A 22070-nucleotide genomic window follows, 5' to 3' on the forward strand; every position below is an offset into this window, starting at 1 on the left:
GATATGTTCCTGTCTGAGCTGTGCTAGATTCTGTGGTCCTGCTCTGGCAAAGGCGTTGGACTCGATGATCTCCTGAGGTCCCTCCCAACCCCTAAGATCCTGCAATCCTGTAATTAAGAAATTTTGGGTTCTTATAAAAGCACTTAACAGACATTAACTCCTAACTGTGTATAGTCAACATCATATTGTGTACTGACTGTACTATTCTATAAACAGTTTTTCTTTTTTTTGGTTGGTTGTTTTGTTTGGGTGGGGCTTTTTGGTTGGTTGTTGGGGGGGTTTGTTTGTTTGTTTTTATTATTTTATTTAAGAATTATCACAGAATCATAGAATTTTCTGGGTTGGAAGGGACCTCCAAAAGTCATGAAGTCCAACACCCTCTGCAGCAAGCAGGGGCATCCTCAACTCAATGAGGTTGCCCAGAGCCCTGCTGAGCCTCACCTTGAATATCTCCAGGGATGGGGTCCCTACTACCTCCCTGGGCAATAGCTTTTGTATGGTAGCAAACCACCTTAAGTTCCCACTATATATAGCTGTACATGGCTTTGCCAAGTATTGCTGAAAGAAAATGATGCATAAAGCTGTTGTGGATGTGTCCATATGCAGCAGTAACTAAGCAAACTATCATGCACTTTGATGAACATGAGTGGGGAGTATTCCATTAGGGAAGCGGTAACTGCTCCCACAGAGCAAGAGATGATACAGGCAGCTTTTCATGTAGCAATTCTGTGTACAGTTTCTCCTTTCCTCCAATACAAAAATGCCATGAAAAAATTAGGAAATAATCCTGTGAAAATTCAGTGTAAAACATGCACACCTTGTTTATACTTAATATGCTTAGCCTCTTCTTATTGCTGTGGTGGTGAAGCTTCAAATAATGTAATTACGTTAATGAACATTTTTCTGAAAAATTTATTGGATGATGAGGATCTATCCAGCATAAATTCTGTAATCTAACAGCTCTTGTTACAATCATATATTACTTTTGCTTGAATTTTATGGAAGAGGACAAATGGAAGACACCCTGTTCTGTATTATATCTAGGCATCTTTTACAGTCCATGGGAAAAAACCTTCTATCAAGATGCATCTTTAATGAATCTTTAAAGCAATATCATGTATCTTATTGGTGCAACTTACACCAGCACCTCAAGTAAGATTAGATAAAGGAGTCAAGGCACTTTTTACTGTGTCTCTATGAACATGTTTTTCTGATCTATAAAATTCATAAAACATCCCATGAGGCCATACAGCACGAAGTACAGATTACAGCTCAGGCTACAAGCAGTAGGCTTAATCTATCAACAAATTTCTTCTATAGCTAATATGTAAACAACTTTGAAGAAGAATTAAAATTAACCCAGAAATATCTAATCAGTTTATTCAATCAAGACACCCTCTTACTTGTTTAAATTTTGCTTGCAAAAAACAATCAAAAATATTTTGCATGAAAAGCAGTCCAATCTGTGCTCCAATTTCATTCAGAGTCCTGCCTAACTCAGCCATGATCTGGATATGATAAAACTAAAACTCTAGCATTAGTTTATGACAAATAGAGTTTAGAAATGCTGTGTGTAACAACACAAGGTTCAGGTGTGTTTTGAACACATACGTTACTGGTAGATAAGTCAGGGCTCAAAAAGTTGCTGTGAACACCCAAATATCAGTCTGAGCAGCATTCCTTCCCAGTACTTCTCCTCTAGTAAAACCTTCCCAGTAGATTTTCCCCCTTATACTCAAAAAAACAATAAAAAATACCCAAACAAACCATTTAAAAAAAAAAAATCAAACATTGTATAATCCCAGGCACATCACCATCGACCTGTCATAAGTGACTTTCAATCCAACATTCACTGTGATAGATATGAAATTTATCTGTGACTCACAGATACCTCGCCTTCGACACTGTCCCGCACCACATCCTGGTCTCCAAACTGGTGACACATGGGTTTGATGGGTGGACCACTAGATGGATAAGGAACTGGCTTGATGGCTGCACCCAAAGAGTGGCTGTCAATGGCTCCATGTCCCAGTGGAGGCCAGTGACAAGCGGAGTCCCTCAGGGATCAGTCCTGGGACCTGTCTTGTTCAACATCTTTGTGGGTGACATGGACAGTGGCATTGAGTGCACCCTCAGCAAGTTTGCTGATGACACCAAGCTGTGTGGTGCAGCAGACACGCTGGAGGGAAGGGAGGCCATCCAGAGGGACCTTGACAGGCTGGAGAGGTGGGCACAAGCCAACCTCATGAAGTTCAATATGAGCAAGTGCAGGGTCCTGCATCTGGGTCGAGGCAATCCCAGGCACAAATACAGGCTGGGCAGTGACTGGCTGGAAAGTAGCCCTGAGGAGAGAGACTTGGGGGTGCTGGTGGACAAAAAGCTCAACATGAGCTCTCAATGTGCACTTGCAGCCCGCAAAGCCAATCAGATCCTGGGCTGCATCAGGAGAAGTGTGGCTAGCAGGTCGAGGGAGGTGATCCTCCCCCTCTACTCAGCCCTGGTGAGACCCCACCTGGAGTACTGTGTCCAGTTCTGGAGCCCCTATTACAAGAGGGATGTGGAGGTGCTGGAGCGTGTCCAGAGAAGGGCCACAAGGATGATCAGAGAGCTGGAGCACCTCTCCTGTGAGGACAGACTGAAGGAGTTGGGGCTGTTCAGTCTGCAGAAGAGAAGGCTCCGAGGTGACCTAATTGTGGCCTTCCAGTATCTGAAGGGGGCCTACAGGAAGGCTGGGGAGGGACTTCTCAGGATCTCAGGTAGTGATAGGACTAGGGGGAATGGAATGAAGCTGGAGGTGGGGAGATTCAGGCTGGATGTGAGGAGGAGGTTCTTCACCATGAGAGTGGTGAAACCCTGGAATGGGTTGTCCAGGGAGGTGGTCGAGGCCCTGTCCCTGGGGGTGTTTAAGAGCAGGCTGGATGAGGCTCTGTCCAGCCTGATCTAGTGTGGGGTGTCCCTGCCCGTGGCAGGGGGGTTGGAACTAGATGATCCTTGTGGTCCCTTCCAACCCTGAATGATACTATGATACTATGATATACTATGATAAGTCCTGATACAGTGATACCTTAAACACTGCAGCATTAACTGTTTGACTCCCCTTTTTAATACTTTGAGTTCTGAGAAAAACAAAATCCACCTCAAGTAACTAATTTAGTGAATCTCAGCCACAGACACTTTACACAAATCAGACACTTCAGTTTATGTTCTTGATAATGAAATTCAGGTAAATTACCCTGGCTGCAGGCCCACTGAATTCTGGCAGAAGAGCACACACAGCTGGATGCCTGTCAATCAGGTAGAACAGAATTTCTGCATATAGGTTAATGACTGTTCCACATCACCAAGATACATGATTGCAGACACTAAGCCATAGATCTCATAACAGCATTTTGCCTGCCTAGAAACTTTCTTATAAAATCAAAGCTCATATTTCCTGTCTGTATTACATTACATGATACGAGCATTTGTAAAGGAGCCTATCTCTATCCGCCTTGCTTCTGTGTAAAAATATACCTCTACTGATGTAAAGTGACTTAGGCTCCATATTCACTTCTAATCACCACAGATCCACGCTGACACCAAAAAAAATCAGTTCTATCTTTTCTTCACATTTCACTGCCACCACTACTCAGGCAGCAGGATTTGTGCATAACAACAGGAACTGAGTAGATCATCTATTAAATTTCTTTCCTAAAAATGTTGCATTCTGACAAATGAAGATGTCTTGTTATCAGATATTTTATATAGCTGTAGCCTTTCTATTTCTAGAAGAAAATCACAGATAAGGTTAATCAGTATGTTTCATTCTATAAACAAAATATAATCAAGTTATTCTGGTAAGTGTAGTTTTAAATCTGGCTCTGCTTACTTTTATCCAAAAATCCAACACAAAAAGTCTTATTTGCCTAACTGCCTTTAATGTAATCAATATGGCTACCTTGAAAATCACTGTCAGTAAAAGGGAAGTAGCAGAGAAGGCAGGAAGACCTGCTTGATGATAACAACTATAAACCTGAATGATAATGATAGCATAACTAATGTTTGATACTTTTAACTTCACAGTTTGAGGGGAGTTAAACAGAGAAGTTTTAAAGTTTAAGAAAACAACAGACAAAATCACACTATTGCAGTTATTCATGTTAAAACATCACTAAGACAATCATATAATGGTTTTGGCTGGAAAGAACCTTTAAAGGTCTAGTCCACCCCCTCTGACCTTGAATGTTTCTAGGGATGGGGTATCTACCACCTCTCCAGGCAACCTGTTCCAGTGTCTCACTACATTAATTGTAAAAAACCTCTTCCTTATAGGTAGTCTAAATCTACCTGATTTTAGTTTACAACCATTACTTCTTGTCCTGTCAAAGCCGACCCCGCTAAAAAAACCTCTCCCTATCTAGTGTCATCTGCAAACTTGCTGAAGGTGCACTCAATCCCACTGTCTATGTCATGATGAAGATATTAAACAGCACTGGTCCCATCATGGACCCCAGTCCTCTGAGGGACACCAGCTGTCATTCATCTCCACCTGGACATTGAGCTGTTGACTACTACCATCTGCATGCAACCATCCAATCCATTTCTTATCCATCAAACAGTCCACCCATCAGATTAATCTCTCTCCAATGTAGAGACAAGGATGTTGTGGAGAATTGTGTCAATGTCTTACAGAAGTCCATAATATACAACGTTGGTAGCTCTTCCCTTGTCCACTCCCAGGGTCTTTCTTTACAACCTTTTTAAAAATGGATGCAATGTTTCCCTTTTTCTAGTCACCATGGGCTTCACCTGACTGCCAGGCCTTTTCAGAACTCTGGGATGTATCTCATCAGGTTGCACAGACTTCTGTATGTTCACTTTCCTAAGGTGGTCGCAAACCTAATCTCTTACAATGTGAGGATTTTTGCCTCTCCAGACCTCATTTTGTGGTCTATCCACTTGAGAGGGATGAGGAGAGAGCTTGACAGTAAAGACTGATGCAAAAAAGTTGTTTAGCACTTCAGCCTTCTCACCTGCTTTTAACAGTTTGCCAGTCTTGCTCCTCAGAGGGAGTGCACTCTTTGACGTTTCTTTTCTGACTGACATACCCAAAGAAGCCCATTTTGTTATTCTTCGCATCTCTTGCCAAGTTCAGCTCCAGTCATGCCTTGGCCTTCCTGACCCCATCCTTACAGAACTGGTCAACATCCCTATACTCTCCAGGATACCTGTCCCTGCTTCCACTGCCTGTGCAGTCCTTTCTTGCCCTTTAGCTTGATCAGCAGGTCTCAATTCAGCCATACCTGTCTCTTGCCTTTCTTGCCTGATTTCTTACATCTGGAGATGGAGAGCTCTTACGTTTTATGGAAAGCTTCCTTAAAGATTTGTGAGTTCTGTTCTGTTTCTCAGTCCCTGAGGGCTGTTTACAAGTGGGTCCTATTGGCCAACTCCTTTAACAGCTAGATGTTTGCTTTCCTAAAATCCAGGATCCCAACTTTATTCTTTGTCTGACCTGTATCTCCCAGGACTGTGAACTCCACCAATAGGTAATCACTGCAGCCCATGCTGCCTCCAATCTTGATGTCACCAATTAGCTTATTTGCATTAGTAATACATCCTCAGTGCATTCCAAGAGTCCCCTGGATTGCTACAGCTCACCACATTACTTATCCAGAAGATGTCATGGTGGTTAAAGTTCCCCAGCAGGGCAAGGACCTGCTCAGAGAGGTTGTGGAGTCTCCTTCTCTGGAAACTTTCAAAACCCACACAGACACATTCCCGTGCAATCTGATTTAGGTGAACCTGCTTTAGCAGGAGGGATGCACTAGATGACCTTTATAGGTCCCTTCCAACTCCCTAACATTTTGTGATTCTGTGAGTGTCCAGCTATAGTTGGAGGTAGAAGAATTCATCAGGTCCCATACAGGTGGCCTGCAGTAAATACCATCCAGATATGGCTTGGATTATAATTCTTGCCCATAAGATTTCAACTTGCTTGTGGCTATTCTTAAGGGATAGCTCTTCACACTCTATCCATTTCTTAATGTAGAGGGCAACACCTCTGTCTCTCTTCTTCTGCCCCTTCAAAACAGCCTATAGCTATACTCCAGTAACAGGATTTGTCCCACCCAGCTTCAGTAACACCCATGGTGGCTCCGGCTCCAGCTTCCATCTCCTTGTGTTTGCTGCCCACACTGCATTTACTGCACACAGAGACACTTCAGCTGGCTTCATCTTCTCCAAGCAACACCTCTTAATTACTTTGAGGTACTTCCCCAGTGTTTCCCTGTTGGTTCCCATTAGCTCAGAGGCTTTTGTAACTTTGCTTTTCCAGTTGGCTCAAAAAATTGTCAGAGGAGTACCATAAAAATCTATTTTCATGTCATGTCTCCCAAAAAAGGGAAACTGAGCAACCGGTACTAAATTACACTTAGGAATATGAGATTCTTGAAGTTGAACTACTAGGCAAAGCATTCATTCAGTTTTAGCATCAAGATCCTTGATCCAGATGATAAACTGTATTTCAAACAAGCAGGGATTTCATATAGTGATTTCGAGCACCTTAGAGAAAATCATCATTTTCATAGGAAGAGAGCTCTTCAAAATGATAGCATTTGTTTCTCATAACATCAAAGTATTTCTTTACTCTGTCTACAAAAAGTATTGTCATGATTTACTCACTGGATTCATAGCACCATTTTTCTGACTGTATTTGTGGATTATAACACTAGCTATCCTGCAGTCCTGCAGCTTGTAAACCACAAAGAATGCGGTAAATAGGTGATCTATTGCTACATACTTTCACTTTCTCATTATACCAACAAAAAATCTACTACCACCTCAGTATCAGATACACGGTCATCACCACTGAAAATGTGGCTCCACACAGACTTTTCTGTCCCTTTCCAATCATTTTGTTTTTCAATAATTCTGCAGAAAACAGTTACCTTCTAGGAAGTAGCAATGAACACAGAGTAAAATCTGTATTTATTTCCTCATCTTCTGGGTAATCTCTTTCACCTTTTACCTGTTATATGCCAGTGTTAAAACCACATAAATCTTATCTTTGCACACAATTTAAAAAAATGTAAGATCATAACAAAATTTAAGAAAACAACAGGTCAACTCATAAGGAACAGTTTTCTGGGTTTAGTGATTGTGGGATTTACACCTAATGCAATCCAACAGAAATACCTTGAAACTTCAACACACTGTTTTATAACCTCTGTGTCAATGTTTGTATCTAAAATTGACACAATATGTGCTGCAACTAGGAATTTTTGAGATGGCATATCCAGTATTTTACCAAGGCTTACATCCTGCATGCAAGACGACCATATTACACTCTCAAAACATACACTAATTTAACAGGTATTACAGGTTGGTGGAATAGTATTTCCAACTCAAAGTGGGTAAACAGAACTTCCAAAACAAATGTTAATATATTCCAAAACAGAAATGTCAAAGGCTGAAGATTCTAAAAGAAAAAACAAATTGTTAACCTCTTTTGCCTCAAAAAATGGTGGAACATAGACATAAAATTATACCCACCTAGTTTTACCAAAACTAGATTTCCTTTTTAAATTTAAAAGCATGAACTGAGTTGTTTAAAGCTGAATATTAATCAAAATTGAAAAGGACTTACCTTCCTGTCTGTTATTTTTCCTTTTTAGCCATTTTTCCACCGTTTCCGCACTTACACTTTCTGACACAAACTCATCCAGTACCTGGGGGTGAAGAGAAAGATAGGCCTTCACTTTTTCATCTGTTAAACCTGAAAGAGAGAATATCGATTACATTATTGGTATGAAATTCCTGACATGAAGCAATACCTCAACGCCAATAACAATCAATATTCTTTTGAATTGAATACATGCCTACTCAACTTGCATCCTTGCAGAAGGAGTAATATCCAGTAAACAACAAAAACAATGAACTGGAATACAGAAAACAGTAGAAACAAAGAATATCCATGTGAGACACTGCATAGAAAAACTCCCCTATGGGAGTATGCATAAACATTAGCAGGGAGAAAGAGCCAGGAAGGCATTTATGACTATGATTACGAGTCTAAAATTACTTCTCTCCAGGATATGCAAGGTAATATATTGATGAAGGAACATGACAGAAGAAGACAAAAGAAAGTGAACTGGTATTTCTCATGTAGAACGTGGCAGCAAATGTAACAAAACTGTTACACAACACCAAAATCAAGTGCAATTTTTAAATACTGGAGTTACTTAAGCAACTTTAGAAATCTGAACTGCTTTCACATGCATGCCTCCATGATTTTAGTAGCTCAGTTAACCAAAATAATTTTAGTAGCTCAGTTAACCAAAATAAAGTCATTGTAAACAAATGTCTTTACAACAAAAACTCCAGCACACATGTCTGAAAAAGCAAAATTCAGAATCTCAGATTCCTGACACAACCATAAATAAATTCCCAAATTAATAAAATTACAATCTGATCATACTTTTCACAATGTCCCCAAACAAAACCACTGGCCATAGGGAGGTGAACACAAGAGTGTGGAAGCTTTCCAAGGGAGGGCACAAAAGAATCAAAGTATCGAGAGACTGATCTACAGCCTGCCCCAAAAGGTGCACGCACCCTGAGTACAAAAGCCTTAATGAGACCTGAGTAAGTAATGACTCTAAATACACCTTCTTCTCTTGTGTGTGCATAAATGTAAATTCTCCACAGAAAGCAGCCTAAGTTCAGTAAAGGTGAAAATCATCTCCAAACAATAGTGACCTCTTTTGGAGAGTATTCATGCTACCAAGTAAGATCAATTTTCCTATGTTATGTTTCACACAGTATCAGAACATGCCAAAAACAGCTACAGCATAATTCAAATGCTAGTGAATGTCTGAAACATTTCAGATGTCTTACAAACATTTACTGTGAAAGCCTTCCAGAAGCAGTACCAGAACACAAACCAAGAACTCCCACATAGAGAGTGCCAACCACACACACCACTCTCCTCACACCAACTGCACTACACACAGCCTAAACTTGGCTTAAAATATCATTTCTCTTAATAGGCAGCATTTCTTAGTGGATATGAGAGCTTTCCTACTTTTGCACTTTGTTTTTTCCCACAACTTTCCCACTTACAAACAAAAATCTCCAGATCTTAATCCCTTGAATTAAGAGAGCTAAGTGAGAATCCTGATTTTCATCAGAAAAGAAAAGGTTCTTTGTAAACCAGTAAGAGCAGGAGATGATAGGCAAGTGGTAGAAAAACCAACAAAGCCCTATTACTTGGACTGTTTAACCACAGGCAACAGTTTGCAAACTTAGATCATAATGCATCTATAAAGGAGTATATGTACCACATAAATTATTTTTCAGACAATACAAGTATCACCTCACACACTTTAAAAACTGACTAATATAATTTTATTTGCTCAACTAAGAGAAACACAATACCTTGAAAAATTGTCTTTCTAATATTAGAGTAATAGAATTTGAAAACATGTATTTGGAGAATCATCAGAAAGACTATAGCATTTTGAAGATTTAGCAGTTTTAACCATCAGAAAGTAAACATTTATCTGTCTTTTACGTCCTGGATGAAAAATAATCGATACTGGCTTGTTATAAAATACCTGCTACATCTAGGTTGTCACCAGACTGAAGACAAACACCTTTCATTTTTACTAAGAAACTAGACACTGAAAAGTTTGTAAAACTAGCAACTAAAACTCTACGAGGGTCGATTTCAGTGAAAATAACTTTCTTGTGTGCTGCAGTCTGTATTCCTTGACTTCAATGGAAATATTTCTTCCATTCAAAACTTTATGGGTTGTTGCTTTTTGCAATATACACATAAAAATTCAATAAAATGTCAATCTGAAATAAGACTTCAGTCTACACAAGTTTCATTTCTATTCCATATATTTGCTTTAGTCTTACATAGATGAGTGATTCACGGAGCTAACACAAGAAATCCTACAACAGTCTTTCAATTATCCTCCTTTATTTCACTACTTCAGTGTGCAGATATGCTTTTCCAATGTCAGATTTACAGATGGGAGCAAGCGGATCAGGATTTACAACTACATTTGCAGAGTTAAAAATAAGTAACTTAACATCTATTTTATACATAGATTAAAGCAGATTTATCAGTCCTCCTAATTGTTATACTGCTCTGTGGAAGAAAAGATACCATGCAGAAAATACAACATTAATAGAAAGCTGCCTGCTAGAAGAAGTGCTTTTTTTGGTGGTTCACATACATGAAGTCAAAGAAGAGTTGTGAAGAAGCCTGACTGCAAGAGCATTTTAGAGCTGTGCATAATCAATTATTTTTTTTGCATATATAAAGCCTTCTGCATTGCAAGATACACATAATAACACGATTTTTAAATAAGAATATGCACTAAGTTCAATGACAGACATAACTTAGTCTCTTGAATATTCACACGTTCCTGAAAACATCTAGTACAAGTATTTTTGTTAAATATTATGAACCTCTCTATTGAACTGCTGCAATTTTAAAATTCTGAAATATGGAAAAAAATTGTTGATAATTCAGAGACAATTATTAATGACATTTGAATTAACAGAACAATAACACTTACACACAGGCTCAGGAACAAAAAGGTTTATCATACGAGCAGGTATCATATACAGAATTAGAAACAATGAAACACAAGCCAGTGCTGGTCATTAATTTTTTTTTGTTACTAATGCATTGGGTGCAAGTATTTGGGACAGTAAACTCTTCTACATTCATTCATATTAGAAGTATTTCTCCACAACCCTCTTGTTCTCCCCTCACTACTATTTGATCTGTACAGTAGAGAAAGCGATATATGTCCACTACTTCCATGGCACTCTCTAGGTAACAGGGAGCTTCCAATCACCTCATGTGACATCAGGACTTCTCTCACTATGGTTCTTGTGTGGAGTATAAAGCATATACATCAACAGTGTCTAGCAAAGGAAAAGAAAGTGCACCTATTAATAAACTATAGGCTTTCTCCTAAGTAGCCCAAAGAGAAGTCCCTTTGCATCCCTGGGCTTAAGCCTGGATTCCCCTTTTCATCTAACCAGTAAAGACTTCAACAACTGTAGTATTTCATTAGTGATAACATTAGGTAGAATCCTAAAGGAGATCAACTGAATTCACAGAGCAAGCTCCCACTGTCCAGTGTAAGTAAACCAACAGTTCATAAATGGCAATCTGTAGCACTAAAAAAACCACTAATTAAGATAAGAGGAAATCAGGGAACTTTTGCTGTGGCTGGGTGTACTATACAAGCGGATTACTTTAGAGGTACTGGCACAAAAAAATTTCAAGCAGCCTCAAGTGAGTGATAACAATCTCTAAATTAAATGCATATTTGAATGACCAAAAAATAATAAAGCATAATAGTGGACACAGCTTATGGAATAGGAAGATTCATGTAATAAATGTGTTCATATTAATCCTGTTGATTATTATAATCTATTTGTTAGGGTTTATGAGAGACAGAAACTGTAAACATTGTAAGTTTTATATGCTGCTGTCCCCTTAAGATACCAGTAAAACTCTCTTTGGAAAATAACTGAGTATCAACAATTTAGGGGAGGCGAAGGGTGAAGGCTGGTCTTGGTTGGCTGGTTTGGGGCTTTTGGTTGGTTGAGGTTTTGGGTTTGTTTTTTCTTTTTAAAGATTAACCACTATTACTTCTACATTAAGGGAGAAACGGCTCTTTGAGCAGATGTGACAAAGCAGACCAAAGTCAGCATCTTAGAAATTCATGTTAGTGTCTTAAATTATAATGGTTCTTCAAGGCAACGTTCTAAGTCTGTCTACACCAGTAAACTGAGTATGCCTAGGGATGTTCACTGACCTGAAACAAAGTGGCTTATGACTTCCTCCACCCTTGCTATTAAGCAGTCTTGACCTCCAACTTATGACAATGAGGGGAAACTAGAATACATGCCAACTGCTTGCTTGAAACCATCCCTGTCCTCACCCTGCTCCAGAGCAATGCCCAGGACCTGCCTATGACATCATCAACTGGCTTTGACCAGTCCGCTATGAAGAACTATTCTAATAACAGAACAGACCAAAAAAATTCAGTGCATAAAAATGCTCTTTCACATTGTTTGTTTACTATCCCAGGTACAGCAGAGCTGGATTCAAAAATAAACAAAGAAAAAAGATCTCCTTTAAACTTCAATTATCATTGATCAGACTTCGCCTTTGAGTCAGTCTCCGACAGTCTTCCTTTCTAATGAAAAAAAACCCATAAAAATAAAATTAATAAAGCCAAAAGTCACTTAAAAATTTTATTTTTACTTTCAGCTTTTTATGCTAAAATATTCAAAATATTTCTTAGACATTAGATAACCTGTGTTGTACTGAATCGATTAATGGCTCCTCTCTGACTCTTAATCCACGTCGTACTGCACTCTCCTCTGCAAATAGCTTCACTGAACTCAGTATAAAGCAGAGCTGACTGTGAATGAGCTGAAAGAATTGAAGTCTAGAGCTATGTTTAAAAATCTGCTCCATTTAGCAAGATGACTCAGTCATATCATTAGCAACTCTTGCAATTTTTTCATTGCTGTTGTGACATTTGGTCTTTTTTCCAAAGCCACTACCTTACTGAAATCTCATGATTAAGTAAGAATTTTAATTTTCACCTAAAGTTTTTGGTTCCCAGTCTGGGAGGCACATGGGCACGCACAGCAGACTGGATAAAAATTGATGAGCCAGCCCAATACTTAGCAAGGCTCAGCATTTTATCCCAGAAGAGCTACACTCTGAAAGATTGCAGTCACTGCTTTCCTCAAAACCCTTGCAACAGTGTTCGACACGTATGACACAGCTTTTGCCCAGTTAGACAGGATCCAGTCCTTTGAAAACAGTGTGAGGGTATATATTGTTCAATATAAGAAACTGGGTGGACTTGGTACCAAGCAAACTTTCATAAATAAAAATAACAAGGAAATTACTGTGTCACAAATGCTGCATCTGTCAACATTGAAAATAATAATCATCATTTTAAAACAAACAAACAAGCCTCAAAAATGAAATTAAAAAAAATTAAAAAATGAGCTTGTTTGGTTTAATAAGCCATTCTTCCCCGAAATTAGAGTGGCCACAAGAGCCACAACAAGTATGGGCAAAGTCGTAATTTTTCCAAGAAACACTGTATTGTACCACATAGAGCCAAGGGGGCAGGGGGGAAATTGAGAATGTAATCATGACAATAAACTCTTTCCAGATAAGCTATTATCTGAAACAGAAAACAACCTAACCTCAAATACAAGTGAAAAAATGCATAATATTAAAATAAATCTTCTCATCTGGAATATATAAATGACAAAAAGAAATGTGTAACACTTTCTCCAAATCAGCACTTGAAAATAAATACCTTAAAAGTACCTGGAAGTAATCCACAAGAGCTAATTTGAACCCAATTTTACCTGTGTTGTCCTTTATTTAAAGCTGTCTTGCCCCATCTCTTTCCTACACAAAGATCACCTCTCTGTATCTTTCTACAGAACCTTATAAATTATATTTGTAGTTATTATCAAAAGCATTCAAGGCATGTGTGTACATTGCTTCATTTGGATTAAGCATTAATCCTATTAAATCAATCCCTTCTTTGTTCAAAGCATCAGGATTCAAAACCACAGGCACAGTCAGTTTTGGAATATCCTTTTCAAGTCAGTTTTTTTTATCTTAATCCATTTAAGTATACAGGAATGTAATGCAACCAAGTGCTCAGAGTCTGTGAACCTTGACATTACTGGCCTGGAAAAAAAAAGTATAATCACTAACGAGAAGCACTCAGAATGGTCACACCTCTTTTTAATTTCCCTTCTCTTAAAAATCAATACACATACTCATTTGTGAGCAGCTCCATTCACCTTTTTCTCCTCCTCCTCCAACTCCTGCCTGCATTCCCAGAAGAAAAAACAATACCCAGCTCTGGCATTCACACAATAATGCTGTACACAAAAAAACACTACCCCGATTTGGGTATTTTAAAGAGGCATACGTTTGTTTCACATAAATATATTCTATCATTAACATTTCAAATCTTCATATAAAGATGTTTACTTATGCCAGCCCCCAGTCACTGCATATAACTGCAAGCTCTATATACATTTAGATCATAGCTGCACTCACAACCCAGTGCAGTCACTCATGCAGCAGCTACAGCAGCCAGCAGTATGCCATACAACATTTCAGCCAGGACACCAACAGCACTGCTTAAGCATTAGAGAAAATAAAGACCAGCACAGCCAGACAGCAGGAATGCATTCACATGGAAAGAATACCAATAACCACACAAACTTGTGTCCTGTAATTCAAATTGCTTATTCCTGATGAAAAGTGATGGATGTATCCTTGCATCTGAATATGCCAGATGCTGAGCAAGATGTGGACATAAGCACCTTCAGTTTCCACCAACTTCCACAATGTTTTTTATGACATGATCAGCACCCTGCAAGCTCAAGCCCTAGACATCTACAGATAATCAGCTGGTTATGTCTCCCAAACCCTAGACTTCAAGAAATGCACTGTACTGGCAGCCCTGAGCACTGCTTCAGTATTAAGTTAAAACCCAATAAGCCATATAAGAGTGTTGACAAAATCAGGTTTTATTATCTAGACGTGAAAGGCCTATAGTATTTCCACAGAAATTATATACATCAGTTTAATGGGGTAAATGTGTTCCTAATGACAATCATCATTTTTCATAGAGCATCCAAGCATATTTCAGATTGTCTGAATGGCATCGTCCTGCACAGCATGTATAGCACTATGCTGCAATTTGATGTATGAAGCTTTTAAAAATTCTGTTAATTTTCTGCTTTGAGAGTAGCCTCTTTCCAATTCTAACCAGAACACTAGACTAACTCTTTTTTTCTCCTTACCAGTTCATGATGAGACCAAATTTGGGAACTCAATTAACACCCTGAAAAAAGCTAACAAAAGGAACACTTTCAAATTGTAATCAAATTAATTTCAAGTCTTTGCTTGAGAAAGCTATGAATCATCTTAAGGTTACTGGTAAAATTATTCAACATACTCAAAAATAACACATCACATTGAAGTAAGTGAAAATGTACTTGTAAATATGATATAAGGAACACCTCAGTATGACTTACATTTATTTGCTCTTTTTTATTCTCTTGTGCAGCACACAAACAGGGTACCTTGTTTCCTGACCAAAATGTACTTGACCTGTATGCTCAACTCAATGATAACAAGCACCAAAATACGGTTCTTTCATTACTCAGGTCACTCAGGACTTGCACTTATCCTCTGGGAAGACCATACACAGCTGTAAATTAAACTACTTAAAATCTAACTATTAAACAATGTAAGAATGCCTTAATTCTTCCTTTGGGTGGTGGAACCAACTTCTTGATTCATGACTTCTTCTGTAATACCTTCTGTCTTCCTCCCACCTAACACCTAATCCTAGAGTAGTTCTCTCTTGGAGTAAGCTCTTTTGGCTTTAGAGTACTTCTACTGTCTTTATTAGCAAAGTTTTATGCTGGTTTGTTTCTTCAAATGAACTCCTATGAATAAAGTTCCATAAATCCATTATAATGTACTCATCAATACAGACATACAGTGTTGTGCACCAAAATGCTACTTATTCCAGAAACAAGATCCATTTTGAAGAATCCTCCTCTGAAAGATACTACGTCTCTATCATGTCTCACTGGTATTTCACTAACTAGGAAACAGAGAATGTACTTCCTTAGGAAAGGAGCATCCCACTTCATCTCAACACTTAGATTAGTAGACATGTTAGGATAGTTTCCCAGAGCACAGGACTCTTCTCAGATAACCATTACACATAGTCAGGTAACACACTACTTACCAAGAAGACTGGACACCTGAATGTTCTCTAATTTGGTAGTACTAGGACTCTAGGTAGCAGCACAGAGGAGGATTAGTAATTCTTTTTTAATCCACTCTCCATCCTTACAGACTTAGAAAGCTTAAAGAAAAATATAGTAAACATCATTTACAAAATGACAAGGTACAAAACCCAAATTTGTCACTAAAAAGCTCATTAGGAAGAAGCCATCTAACAGCATCCAGAAAGATTTCATCTGGTTCACAGGAAGTGAGCACTTCAAAACCAAACTTTACTAGCTCAGTATTTTTCTAGACATCAGAGCTAAAATAAAACATACAGAAAAATAAAAGCCTCTTTTAGTTTAAGTGACGTATTTCACAGATTCTGTAACTGTACTATGCACAAGTCTGCTGAGATGTTGAATGGAAGATGTCAGAGGGGATGCAATAAGGAGGCTGCAAGGTGCTATTCTTACCTGATCTAAAGCTCAGACATGGTATTTATAGGCTTATTTAAGACAGAGAAAGTACAGTCAAGATCCTGACCTACTGATTAAAATAAATGTCATCTACTAGTTCTACATTAGCCTAATAAATGGAAGGCTGAACTGCTGCATATCTTTTAAAACAAGACATCTCATTTTAAACAAGACACCCAAGCTACAGAGAAGTTCAGCACATTTCCCAGATAATCTCTTCAGGTTTCTAACGGGCACTAAATGGATGTACCTATTTAAATTACTAAATAAATAAATAATATTCTAATCCTGGTAGCAACTTTGTTTACTTCTGCTTCCAGCACTTAAGTTTTCTTCATATTTTAACTATTAGCCAAAAAAAGTAGTTTTCAGCATCAGAGATTATCTGTTTGTAAAGATACCACTAGTCTGAACAAGTAACATCTATCCTTTTCAAAACCAAAATAGGTTCACTTTTTTTAATTACAATACTATATTCTTACAGCCTTTCACAATTCCAAAGACACTTTGTATAAATTCTATCTTGCAGTAGTTTCAGAAATGTCTCTACCCTAACTCAAGCACCTTGACCAAATTTCAATACTTGCAACTGAAAAAGTATTAAAACAAACAAACCAACCAACAAAAAAAAAACTAGCTTCCTGAAGTCTAAGTCTTTGGTATCACTACAAAATACAGATACAAGTTGCCTCTTCATACAAAACTAAACCTTGGGGGTTTATTTTAAATGTCAGACAAACTATTTAATTCTTTTGTGGGGTACAGAAAGCCTACCTTCAGACTAATTAAGCTCTAGAATTAAAGCACTGACTTCATCAAACTGTCAGAAAGAAAGGTAGAAACCTTAATTTACTTAAAACACAGTCAAGGAAGATAATTGTTTTCTTTTTCTGCCACCCCATTTTTTTCAGCTGTATAAATGAACAGAAGAAAGGATGATTTTTCAGAGATGATATCTCTGCTCAATTTTCTGGTAATAGATGTAACGATTTCTCAGTGTTGGTAGAACATGGTCTAGGAAAAGCAGTGTAATTTCAGATATTTAAATTAATATGCCACTGAGGTAAAAGAGGTTCAAAGTTATAATTAAATACCGTGTTACATACACTTGTATGTTACAAACAAGGACACATTGTGCAACCCTTACTTGCACTGGTGAACACTTACAAGAGTAGTCCTACTGACGTCAATGAGACTACTTACATGGGTAAGAGCTCACTAACATAGGAAGAGTTGTGCAACAAAGCCCCAAACATTTGATTCTGCATTGTTTCAAGCTTTGTTCCTCAACAGTAAGTTCTTCCCTAATAATGTTACTCAGAAAAAGGTGAGTACATACAACTTGTTCAAATGTATGTGAAATCACATTTCTGCTAAATACCAAATCAAAATCACACAAGAATCACAGATTCACTGAAACTGGCAGGAACCACTGGAAATCGTCTAATCTACCACTTCCTCAAGCAAAGGTCAGTACAGAGGGTTGCTGAGGGACCCGTCCTATTGGCTTTTGTGTATCTCCAAGGACAGACACTCCACATCCTTTGTGGGCAGCCTGTGCGAGTTGTTCAAATCACCCTCAGAGCAGAAAAAGAGGTTTCCTGTGTTCAGAGATTGGTGAAATAAATTCAAATACCTTCTACTGACTTGGATGCTGGTACAACAGAATATAAGTCAACATACAGGGTTGGCTGCTTTTCCACAAGCTTTCTCTGGTGTAGCAACTCTTTACTGACAAAATCTCATCTGGCAAAACATCTTGCACCGATACTATTTTAGACAAGAATTGAAATAAACTATTTGTTACTATTTTAATATTTTCCTGTTGGCAACCACAGCAAAACAAGGATGCAGTGTTTCTGTCTGGCCCTTAGGTTTTTTTAATAAATCTTAAGCAAATGCCACAGAATTCAAAGGCTAGTTTCAAAAACTAAAAATGAGCAGCTGCATCTTTCCCCTCTCCTCCTCCTCATCTCCCCACCCTCTTTTGTTTGTTTTAGAGACAGAGTAGCTCACTAACACATGTTCACCTCCGAAAAGCACCCTTAGGAAAAATAAATAAATAAAACCATAAAAGGATAGTTGGAAAGAAAAGAAGTGAAAAGAAAAAATAGGAGAGAGCTTGTGTTTGTATAGGGCTCAGGAAACACCATTAAAGAAATATAGTCTACATTTCCACATACACAGGATGCACATTCTGCAACATGTTTTAGCTAGTGATTTATATAAACTTTCCACAGTTGATGATAAAGTACTCAATGCAAAAAGAAAATATTTCATCTTTCAGTATAATTCTGCTGTGTAATAACCCACAAACATACTTGAATTTCACCATTGGCTACACTCAGAAAACACTTTAAAACTGTAAAGAGGTCCATAACAGACAGGAAATAAAGGCCCATTTGCACAGGATCTGGCTGATCACAGTTTCATTTTGGTGTCTTACAGTCCTGGAGGCTGAAATTGCAATCGGCGCACTGATCAACCAAAATAGTTTTCATGAGACTGTAATAGGCCCATTACAATAAAATGACAAAAATTCTAAAAACACACCTAAAATTCAAACTGATAGCACATAAACAGACTGAGTCACTGACACAAGTAGCCAGCTAAAAACTGTATTATAAAATAGAAGTTAGGAAAATTTGAAATCATACAAAATAAAGATATTTAACAAATAGGTAACTTTCAACATTTTTAAACTCCTTCAAATTCACTCTGGGAAAGCCTCCAAGACTGCAACTTCTGTAAGCTAAAGAATAGAAATTTGAACACTATTCAGTTTAATTGACAGTAACATCAACGATCTGGAGAAAAATATGGAAACTTTGCAGGAATTGCCTTAATGGCCTTGGAAACAAAACATCTCCAGACACCTGCAACACAGCAAGACAATACAAATGTCTCTACAATCATCAGAGAAGTCATTTACAACTGTGGGACTAAGGCTTGCAACTCTTGGTCAGTGATTAGTATCTTTAAGCTCTTTTGAGAAATAACTGTTCTACCAAGGTCAAGGCATCTATCCTAAGATTTAAGCTGATCAAAGTTATTGCCCCTGTACCTCCCTATCTGCTTTCCTGGAAAAAAAATTTCATTACTCTCTTCTTTGTGAAATCTTGCGGCAGGTGCAAGTTGGGGTTTGTTTTCTTCAGAAGGTCTGCAGGTCATTTAAAATAAATACACCATCTCCTGATCACTTACAAAAGGATGAAAACTGGGGGGCGGGTGGGGGGTGTCATTTTCATTTTATACATCACAACAAATTATTCCAGTCACATTAAAATCATATACTACTTAATACTTATTTTGTTTAAAATTCTGACAAATGTGATCTGAAGTATGAACTCAGTCTTTCTAACAGTACCAACATCAGTATCTTTATTTCAACAAAGCTGTGCTTTCCAGAATGTGTTAAGTGAGTAGTGAGAGCCCATGACACACAAAATCACTCTGTTAGGCAGACACGTGCTTGTTTCTTTAACTTCTTACTAGAAGCACTAAAATGAGTTGAACATTACTAATCAACTTATTAACAAATCATAAAATAAAATAAAATTACAAATAGTATGGTCTCATAGAGACAAAACCACAGCTGAGCTTCCTTAGAGTCTGACAAAGGAAAAATAAGCTGAAATCAAGCAATGTTTTTCAACACAAACAGGCTACCTAGTCAAGCAAAAGACTCAGACACACTGGAGTCAAGACCAATGTTCAAGAATTGGTTTGTGCATAACTATTCCTTGTTGAGCACTTTTTTAATTTAATTATGAATTTTTTTTAACTTTAGCCCACATATTAGTAAAGGCCATAATTTAAAAATATAAAAATATTAAAATTCAACCCATGTTTCCCTGTCCACAGAAGGTTTTACTAGCACAGTTGTGTGTAGGTTAGGATTTGCAGCTTTTCTTCAGCAAAAGAGCAGGGCAATAGCTAAAAAACCCTACTTATAGGTGCTTCTGCTAAAAAACAGCTCCCAAATATTAACACATGTGACACACGAAAAATTAGTGGGGTTTTTTCCTCATAGCCCCACAACTGCTAGATTAAACTAGGCCTTAGTTGCTTCCAATCTGCAATTATGTCTAGAAGTAGAAAAACACAGGGTAATTTTTAAACATTATTATTGTTATTATTGTTATTGTTGTTGTTATTACTATTATTATTTTAAGAGACAAGGGACAATTACCATTACCCTCCATAGCCAAAAGTTACCAGAACCCACAACACTTAAAGCCCTGCAGACTGTCTTGACCAGTACCGAGTGAGGAGCTCCATCTGGATACAGGTGAAGTCCTTCCAAACACATTCACTGCCTCAGACCTCTCTTTAAAAAAACTGAAATACAGTTTTTCTATGTTTCCCTAAGACAGTTTCTTCTTCATTCAGGAATATCAATTTTATGATCCTATAAAAGCAACAGAGAGGTTAAATAATTCTTGAACTGTTTCCCTGTAAGTTTGGAGGCGTCCAAATTTCTACTACTTGGTTATGTGAAATAAACTTACACAGCTTTAAAAACTTAAAATATTCCTGACACTCAGGTGTCAGATGAACTCAGGACAGTATTTCAGTCTTAATGTTATAGCTATATACCCATATCAAGTAAGAAGTATTTCAACATCAATGTCTCTTGCCAGAAAACATGTATTATTTATGACTCCTAAAACATCTAACAGTATTTATATTCATGTACACAATGACTTTGCTCTAGATACACTGCATAAACATTTTCAAATGCAATTTGTGTCGGGTCCTTTTAATCATCTGAAGTATTGTCTGCCTTCCATATTCCCAAACAAATAGTTCATGAAACAAGAACACTGGCTGCTCATAAGCACCTGTCTCCATTTATTTAACAACATGCTGTTACTCACAAGAGAAGGACGAAATGGTTTTGGACACATTTCTTGCACCACAAACCAGTTGGATTAAAAAGCTACAGTGTAGCCTGGCCCCAACCAGAAATAGTAGGTGCTGACTTTGGTCTTCAGTGTAGAAAAAGGCTCAATAAAATTCACTCTCTCTTGAAAAGCCCTTCTACTGGCACTCAGCATAGTGGAGACAAATTTTCACTCTTTTTTCTTACTTTGCCATCAAGTACACCAGTGGGACTGAGTTCCAGCTTCAGTAACTCCCTCACCCTAGTTAACTCACTTCCTTAAAAAAAAAATCCAGCATTTATTTTATTCATGTTCTTCTGCTTTCCACATTACTATACAGACAGTAATCCATCCTGAAGACTCAACACCAGTCATTCATTGCAACATACATTGTTGCATGAAAATACATATATCTCACACTTCAGAGAAGCATATTTTTTAATGGTGTGTAAGAGGCATAATGATTATGATTCTAGCATTTAAAGAACCTTGTCTAAGTAATCTTATTTTCAGAAGTTCAAAACCTTCCTCACTAGCTGTCACTTAGCTGAATGGGACTAAACCATAATGTTGCCCACTTTTTTCAGTGCTACTTACCGAAACCAGTCTAGTATTTTTCAGATCACCTATAAACTGAGAAGTAATAAGTTTTCACAGTTCCCAGTTCACCCCTAAAATAGGCATGTATCTAGCAAAATCAATGCAATTGGAAGTACAGCAATGATTCTAAAAGATGTTTCTAGAATTTAATTGCACCAAATATAGAAATACATATAAAATCTTGTTTGTCTAAGCTTATGAATTTACTTATAAATATTACTGAATTTTACATCTGCAAGCAAATTATGTATTCTCAAGGGAAGATCCTCATTGATGAGAAAAAGTAATATGAAT

General features: G+C 37.7%; 1 protein-coding gene across 1 annotated transcript in view; it reads right to left on the reverse strand.

Moving 5' to 3' along the window:
- Window positions 1-22070, reverse strand: part of PDE10A (phosphodiesterase 10A) — a 196329-nt gene that overhangs the window by 108455 nt on the left and 65804 nt on the right. Inside the window, exon 2 of the mRNA XM_068153032.1 lies at window positions 7625-7753. Coding sequence (XP_068009133.1) covers window positions 7625-7753 — 129 coding nt within the window. The remainder of the gene's footprint in view (window positions 1-7624; window positions 7754-22070) is intronic.

This window comes from Melanerpes formicivorus, unplaced genomic scaffold, assembly GCF_026170545.1.
Source record: "Melanerpes formicivorus ecotype bairdi unplaced genomic scaffold, bMelFor1.0.p_v2 SCAF_2, whole genome shotgun sequence".
Classification (NCBI taxonomy): Eukaryota; Metazoa; Chordata; class Aves; order Piciformes; family Picidae; genus Melanerpes; species Melanerpes formicivorus.